The following is a 9,309-nucleotide window of genomic DNA, read 5'->3' as shown; positions in this document are numbered from 1 at the left end:
ACGCTGTGGATGCAGATTCCCCAAACCTAGCTGTAGTAACAGGACATGATACGAAATGGACTTTAAGACAAAAAATATTTATGTAGGAATATGACAGCAGGATGAGGCAGGAGACAAATGGCCTTAAATGGCCTTAAAGAACTACGTTCAGCTCACTGGAACTCAAAGGTTTCTTTTGAAGCAAATCATCGCCGAAAATTAAGGTACAATAACAAAAAGGAAATTCCGTACAGTTGCGTTCTTGTGAAGTTAAAAACTTGTCTTGTAGAACATGTATAAAAGGGAGTGAAAATCAAGGAACAGACTTATTATCAGTGGATAGACATGGGGCATAAAATATTAATCAGAGTTGTCCTGTTTAACATGAAGCATTGCTAAAGTGGTAGAATTTTAAAGTCTGAGGGCTTGAATGAAGTTTTTTCCTGGGGGTTATTTTGTTAGTCCTCTTTGATAACCATGCCGGTTAGACATCCACCGCAGGCAGTGTCATCACTACTTTCCCCAAAGAGATGCCTGTGTTCAAGCATTATACTTGTCTTTCCGTTTTTATTTATGATTCTGACAAGTATTCTCTGCTCGAATCTGTTTGTAACTGTGCATACATTCAATATAAGAATGTATCCAAACATGCTAGTAAGTCTGCATCAAGCATTGAAATAGGACTTCAGAAAATGCATGACACACATTGGCTTATGTGACTACAACAACTATGGGATACATTCATAGCTGCATAAGTAGTGGTTGTCAAAAATGTCCTCAAGAAGAATGGATGCAGAAGGTATAGTAAAAATTTCTTGAAAGTAAAATTATAATAGCAATTTTGCTGTGATTTAGTGATTCAGTGGTCAGCTAATAAATGTTATGGATGTAGGCCAAAACATGTTTATTGTTTATAAGTGAAATGGGGTGGGTTTGCCGCCCCCCCCCCTCCCCCCGGCCATTATGTGCTGGCGTCCATGGAGCAAACACCGGGGTTTGTATCGTTGCTTAAAATTGACGTGATAAATTTGGTACTTATGTTTAGCTCAGGCATTCGACTTTGTATGCATGTCCGAAGTTTTGCTTATTATCATATCTTTGAAGAATTCCAAATCATTTACCCGCGGTACCGCTCGATATGTACCTGATCGCGCCCGCTTAATATGCAAAAACAACGCCCTGAATGGAATACTACCTTCTCATTGGCCAAATGAAAATAAGTTATAAATAAATGCAGGACGTCATTTTCTTTTTACCAACGAGAGAACACTATTCCATTCAGCGCTTTGTTCTTGCATATAAGCGGGCGCGATAAGGTCCATGTCGAGGGGTACCGTGGGCAAATGATTTGGTATTCCTTGAAGGTATAATACTAAGTCAATCTTTTGATAGGGATACACAGTTGAGTGCCTGAGCTAAACATCGGTACCAAATTTATTTCACTACGCGAAATGTGGCTTGAAATAACAGCGTTGATTCTCATATGGGTCGCGCTAGAAAGGAGAGAAACGTCCTCCCTTGTATTTATTATATAGTACATGTATGACAGGTCACTTTTAAGCAACGATACGTTCCCCTGGGGGAGCACATACACGAAAATGATGACATTTAAGAAATCTGGACAAATGATAATTTGTCTACAATATCTATATTGTGTTATTAAATACTTGTGAATTTGTGCAGCATCGGTCTTCTGATTACTAAAAACAACATTGAAATATCTACCAAAGAACCATTATATTTCCTCTATAACGTGCACACTTTCTTGATTAAAACAGTTTTTATTGATAGCTAATTCGTTATATAACTCCATTATCTCGCGTACAACCACGGTTTTTGTTTCGTCAAATGCATATTTGGTTTGCTCAACGTACCTGGAAAATAATCACAAATATATTTTAAACAAATGTAAATAACATATTTAAATACCGGACGAAACTTGATAGTATCTCACATGGTCCGAATCGGCTTGTGATTTGGTTCGAATCAGCTTGTGTTAACCCTGGTCCGAATCAGCCTGTTACGTCTTTTAGGACTCACGGTACTAATTCCACTCCAATGGTAAACATATGGAAACACTATCATATTCAAAATTCAATAACTTAAAATTTATGGGTGCTGATAATGACACCTATAATTTTTCATGCACATCTAACCTTGGTGCAAGCTTATGTACGGAGAACACCATATGACCCGCGGCAATTTGTTTACATACATGTGCATGAAACACGTGTTATTGATTCTGCACCAAATGAATCAGGTGCTACTTTCAGTATTGAGTACTCCTGAGTCAAGCCTGTAAAAATGCTAAAATTGCATCAGTAGAAATTTGTCAATATTTTTTTTACATTACATATAGGATAAGCTCTCAAAAGATATTTTTCCTAAAATTTTAATTTTCATTATTAACCAATTATGGACCACCAAACCTGTAAATACTCTATTATTTCTTCACCCATTTCTAGACTGGTTCACAGTTCTTCCGTATAATTAGTACCGTGTGTCCTTTAGGTTCTTGAGACGGGCCGATTTAAAGGTGGAGGTTGTGATAAAATGTTTTGAGGAAGTAGTCTTTTGATGAGTCTCCCGAGGATGCATACTGGAGAAAAAACATTCACATGTGGTGTTTGTGATAAAATATTTGGACAAAGTGGACACTTGAAGGGCCACATGACAATACATACTGGAGATAAACCATTCAAGTGTGAAGTTTGTGATAAAATGTTTTCATGTAGTAGCAATTTGAAGAGGCACACGACGATACACACTGGAGATAAACCATTCAAATGTGAACTCTGTGATAAAATATTCAGACAAAGTGCTCATTTGAAATGCCACATGAGGCTGCATACTGGAATTAAACCATTCAGATGTAAAGTATGTGATAAAATGTTTGTTTATGGGAGTAGTTATAAGAGTCATGTAAGGATACATACTGGAGATAAACCATACAAATGTGAACTTTGTGAAAAAGTTTTTAGACAAAGTAGTCATTTGAAGGGCCACATGAGGATACATACTGGAGATAAACCATTCAAATGTGATGTTTGTGGTAAATTGTTTAGAGATAAACGTCATTTGAAGAGGCACATGATGATACATTCTGGAGATAAAGCAATCAGATGTGATGTTTGTGATAAAATGTTTCGATATGTTAGTAATTTGAAGAGTCACATGACGATACATACGGGAGATAAAGAATTCAGATGTGAAGTTTGTGATACAATGTTCAGACAAAGTAGTCTTTTGAAGAGTCACATGAGGATACATTCTGGAGATAAACCATTCAAATGTAAAGCTTGTGATAAAATGTTTAGATACAGTAGTAGTTATAAGAGTCACATGATGATACATACTGGGGATAAACCATACAAATGTCAAGTTTGTGATAAAATGTTTAGATATAGTAGTAGTTATAAGAGTCACATGAGGATACATACTGGAGATAAACCATTCAAATGTGAATTTTGTGATAAAATGTTTGGACAAAGTGGTAACTTGAAGGGCCACATGAGGGTACATACTGGAGATAAACCATTCAAATGTGATGTTTGTGATAAAAAATTTGTACAGAGTGGTCATTTGAAAGACCACATGACAATACACACTGGAGATAAACCATTCAAGTGTGAAGTTTGTAATAAAATGTTTGGACAGAGTGGTCATTTGAAGGGCCACATGAGGATACATACTGGAGAGAAACCATTCAAATGTGAACTTTGTGACAGAATGTTTAGAGAAAGTTGTTATTTGAAGAACCACATGAGGGTTCACACTGGAGATACGCAAATACAATCAAGATTTGAAGGTCATAATACAATGCTTATGGAGAGTAGTGTTTTGAAGACCCATATGAGGATAGATGCTGGAGATAAGGCATTAAAATCTAAAGTTGGTGATCACATGTTAGGGCAAAATGCTGCTTTAATAAGGAAGATGCATTCTGGAGATAAACCACAAAGATGTGAAGTTTCTGATACAAAGATGACATGCAGAGTTGACAAGAGAACACAAACTGGACATGAACCATTCAATCTTGAAGCTGGTGTTAAATTGTTTGGAGAAAGTACAATCTGATTAAAATTAGATCTAAACTGTCCTACATGAAGACCTGACAGCAACCAATTAGGGCTCATGTTATGGTGGCCTGTGAATTGACTAAATGAAATGCAACGTTCAGAAATCTGAAAGTGAATCAAATCCTTCTGCATACATTGAAGTTCATCAGCCATACTACGTCTCCTATCTTGTTCTGAAAAATGGCGTTAAATCATATAACAAGAACAACAACAGTCTCCCAAACACAAAGATTCAGTACAGCTAGTGTATTTTTAAAACTCCATGAATTACAGTGGGGGCCTTAATGCCAAGACGGAAAAATAAAATACTAATAAATCACCACTGTGCCTTGGCCAGCACACTGATGGCATCTACGCCGGTGAGTGGCTGATCAACATTACTGAAGGACATTTTAACACCACCCAATGCAAGACTGAGACATCAAGAGTGATTAATAATCAATTTTTTTATACATTGTTATGAATCTATGCTTTTAAATTAAGTAACAGAAAAGAGTGAAGACAATAAGCTTAGTAAAGTTTAACATATAATTTATTTCTTGAAATACAAAGTGGAAAATGAGAAAAAAAGAACTTATGGTAATGTGAATTAAATCCAAAAATGATCCAAGAATTAAAGACTGAAGTCCTAGTAACAAAATGTCCTGAACAAAGCTCAGTTCAAGTCTCTAATAGATCCAAAACTGAACCACAAAAATATTATTCCAGGTTTGAATTCAGTATAAATTCCAATGAATGTCTTTATGCAAGAATTTTGTCAGAGTACTTTTGTATTTCCAGAGAAAATAATTACGTGAATGCAATAATTTGAAGAAAATAAAATTCAGCCCAAACTGGACACATCATAATGCATCTTAAGTGCTGTATGTTAAAGCACAACTGGTAAAACAAGGAATAATATGCAGTAGAAAGCATGAAACCAATTTGAGATAAATGTAGAGATCAGACTGGGTATTAATGCATGTTTTATTTTTATTATTTTTTGTTTCAATAGCCAAAGCCCCAATAGTCACAAACAGGAAACTGCACTGAAAAACTAAACGTCTTAGATATACATTATGCTGAGGTTATTGATGCATCCTTTCCATATGACTAATTAGTTTTGTTCTATCATGGCCCAAAAAACAAATTATTTTTATATTTTTCTTTACAAGAACAAGCAAAGAATAGGAAACATGTGGATACAAACATGCAGAATGGCTTAATTTGTTGAACATTTAAAATTTGACAATATTTCACATTTATTATTCACTTCAACAATACATTGAATAATTGGTATTAATTACCAAACTTCCTCTGTTAATGACAGGACCATAATTTTAGCTGCAAACTACATGATCTTCTAATAATATAATTTATAAGTGTTTACAATGGTCACTATATTTATTTCTATAGAACACCCACTCAAGCTAAATCTTTATAATGGAGAGACCATTTAGGTTTCCATTGGGATATATTATTTGAAACAATTTTATCTTGTGATGAATGAAAAAATACAAAAGTGCCCCAATTGGAAAGACCAATAAATATACAGTACCAATGCAGTTAGAATTAAACTAAACTAAAGTCATACATTTTCAAGGACAAAACATGTAGTTCGAATTTTTTAAAGTCCAAATTCATTGCTTTCAGTGCTTTCTGTTCTGTTGTTTATTTTGAAAGAAAAACAGAAGCGGCTGTCGTAGGGAATTTAAATGTATGTACCTCAGAGGATTATTTGTTTCATGTTTAAAGAGTAGGATAAGTTCAGACTTCTTGGAAGAAAGTAAAAGCATTTAAAAAGGTGTCAATCAGCCTTTTGTTATTTAAACAATGTACAGTATAATTTTTGTACAGTTTTCGAGACATTACGACTGTGTTAATGTTTTTTTTAAAAATTGATTTGGCATTGTATTTATTACATAATCTTTTTGGGAACCAGGAAATGTGTATAATCACAGGATAACGATGTAGATAAAAAGGCGCCTATCTCCATATCCACCAAGAGCATTCTTTGAGGCTTTATACACAGTAAACCATGTCCACTCTGCGAGAAAGCATTGTGTGCAGAGCAATTCTCCTTGAGCTGCCAAGGCAACTCTATCAGCATGCGCGGTGCGATGGTTGAGGTTTCTTTCCTTTATCTCTCAACTTTCTCTCCATCCTCACCCAGTGTTAGACATCACTATAAACTGCCAGATTGCAGACATCGTAGCGATATGACTGAAAAATTGTTGCAGCTACGTTAAAAATCTAAATCATATCACAACACACTTATCTGTCAACTTTCTCTCCATCCTCACCCTGATGTGTCGGGTTGCAAACATATACATGAGTTGTACTGTAACATACTTCATCTGTTTGGCTGATAAATATAGCTAGGATGCTAATAGATCAGTTGAACTTGACCCCTAAGTGGTCGCTATCGGATCTTCATGTAGGACAGTGAAGATCTGATTTTAATCAGATTGGGAGAAAGTAGGGCTTTAAAGAGCCACAAGAGGTACTGTAGATGTGATTTTTTGATGTGATGTGATTTTTATTTTTAACGTAGCTTTAACAATTTTTCAGTCATATCGCTACGATGTCTGCAATGTGGCAGTTTATAGTGATGTCTAGCACTGGGGCATCATGCCGCAGACATGTAGCATGATGTCCCACCCAGTCACATTATCCTGACACCAGGCCAACCAGTCCTATCACTAACCTCTTAATGCTGAACGCCAAGCGAGGCAGCTGTTAGTACCATTTTTTAAGTCTCTGGTATGACTCGGCTGGGGATCAAACCCACGACCTCCAGCATCCGAGGCGGACACTCTAACCACTAGGCCACTAGAGCAGTCAGGTACTGTAGATAAAACATTCAGATATTCTGACAGAATAGTGTTTTCAAGATGCATGTGATGGATACATACTGGAAATGACGGAGTGTGGGGGTGTTCTGCAGATATTACATGTATGAACTTCTGAGAGAGTTACAGGAGTAAGGTCAAGTTGTTTACATTTGCAACACGCACAATGGAGAGAATGTTGTTATACCCTTTTGTTACTTTCATGTACTTTGGCTAAAATTTCTTTAGATATTGTACATATGGTAATTGCACACAATCAAAGCACACAACTAACTAAAATGACTGCTACCATTTGCACAAAAGATCAGCCTGAATTAGTGTAGAAGTCTGCCATCTATAGCAATTATTCAAATATGGAAAGGACGTTTTGGCAGAATAGACAACACCAACTTCTGAAAAGTAATGAATGAATTTACATATTTTTAAAATGGATAAAAGTTATCAGCTCTTTCTTCACAACTTACCTCTGACGCACTGGAAGTAAAAATGACCAAGCAGAGATTGTGGTTGTTTGAAAAGTGCAGTCTGTATGTCCTATATCCAGTGCTACACCATCAATCATGCAACAATATAAAAAGAATTAAAAGTTCGTTGAACAATACCTACGATATACAAGGTTCTTTTAAAATAGCAAGCATAGACAGTGAGGACAACCAGGGAAATTTGTTTTCTTTAAAAATCTAACACAATTCAAAATATGAAAATAGAGGGCAACCTGTGGTGTTTTATGATTTTTTTTTTTTACAAACTTTTTCTTATTTTAATATGATCAAGCCTGATGTTCTGAATAAAATGATACATTAGTAGTATATGGGGACACCCTAGGGACAATAAAATGATACATTAGTAGTATATGAGGACACCCTAGGGACAATAAAATGATACATTAGTAGTATATGGGGACACCCTAGGGATCATAAAATGATACATTAACATTGATGTTGTGCATGAAAATAAGCTAAGTATGCTTGTTTTGCTTATACTTACACAATATGACTCGATGGTGCATGTAACAAACTTAACTGTGGTTTCAAGTTAAATTTTCAGCCATGCAGCTAAAATGACTGTTTCCTTGTGGCCCAACGATCAGCTTAATTTAGTGTAAGGTACACTTTCTTTAGCAATTATTAAAATGGGCACAAGGAATTTTGCCAGATGCTTTTGAAAGTGCAATGAATTATATATATATATATATATATATATGTCGGGTGAACTCACTTTATTTGATCAATCGAACATTGTAATGAACGTTATTGTGTATGTAACAGAAACTACCTTAAATAAACCGACTCTTTCATAACTGTGATCAAAGATAACAAGGCAGCAAATTGAAAAGAATACTTCGTAAAATAAAGAGCTTGATTTCACATATGCGGACAGTTGTGGGCAAGCGAGTTTCAGAAAAGTTTTGAACTGGCATTTAGAGATATCCTCAGGGATGATAAGAAATTTCATTATTACTTCCAATGAAATCACGACATTAACATTGTACTAATTGAACGATAAAAAGTTGAGTTTCGACGTAGACGTGTCTTGAAATAAATGTTGCGTGTTTTTGAAATAAAATGGAATCTTGTTTGGTGGTGTATCAACAGTTAGTCTAGTTCCCAAATTGTGGACTACCGATTTGGCAAGATACTATTATATACCACTACGAGAACCAGACTCATCAACAAAACAAAAAGCAGTGACGTACTGTCGTAATACAAGAGATTTTTCGCGTACACGTGATGGTTGTTCAAACCAGTTGGAACGATCTTTCATATGTTGGATATTTTGAGGAAATTTTTTTTATTTAAACAGAATAACGAACAACTTCATTAGAAAAACTGCATTATTAAAAATTATTATCGACGTGATTGTAAAATGGGGATTCAGTCATTAAACAGTCCAGTTCCCTAAATCCCCCCACCCTTACGGTTTTCTCGATGTCAAAGCGATTTTTAAAAAAATTTTGAAGGTCCCTCGCTAACTCGCGCCTCGCTTATAATGCGGTCTATGTTTGCTTCCAGAATCCGTTGTGCGCGAGTTATCGAGGGATAGGTATATATATATATATATATATATATATATATATATATACACACACACACACACACAAGTCCAGGAAGTGAAATGACCGAGCTGAGCTAGCAGTGGTTTTGAAATGTGCACATCTGAAGCAAGGTCAGGCTGTATAATTTGTAATCCATATTACACACCAAAGTAAAAGGAATTATAAGTTCTTTGAACAATACCTAAGATATAAAAGGTATATATATATATATATATATATATATATATATATATATATATATATATATATATATATATATAAGCCAGTATAACCAGTGAGGAAAACTGGAGAAATTCTACTTTAAAAACCTAACCCTATGCAAAATAGGAAATTGAAATACATCTATCTATGTATCTACCTACCT

General features: G+C 35.2%; 1 protein-coding gene across 1 annotated transcript; it reads left to right on the top strand.

The window, feature by feature from the left end:
- The first annotated feature begins 2,487 nt into the window (after nt 1-2,487).
- LOC149784102 (uncharacterized) lies at nt 2,488-5,832 on the top strand. Its single transcript, XM_089932184.1, has one exon. It carries the CDS (start codon nt 2,557-2,559, stop codon nt 4,054-4,056), a length of 1,500 nt encoding a protein of 499 aa, XP_089788310.1. The 5' UTR covers nt 2,488-2,556; the 3' UTR covers nt 4,057-5,832.
- The last annotated feature ends 3,477 nt before the right edge of the window (nt 5,833-9,309 follow it).

The sequence above is a fragment of the Sinohyriopsis cumingii genome, chromosome 14, assembly GCF_028554795.1.
Source record: "Sinohyriopsis cumingii isolate HCF-2022 chromosome 14, ASM2855479v2, whole genome shotgun sequence".
NCBI classification, from domain to species: Eukaryota; Metazoa; Mollusca; class Bivalvia; order Unionida; family Unionidae; genus Sinohyriopsis; species Sinohyriopsis cumingii.
This window is presented reverse-complemented; position numbering and strand designations above follow the sequence as displayed.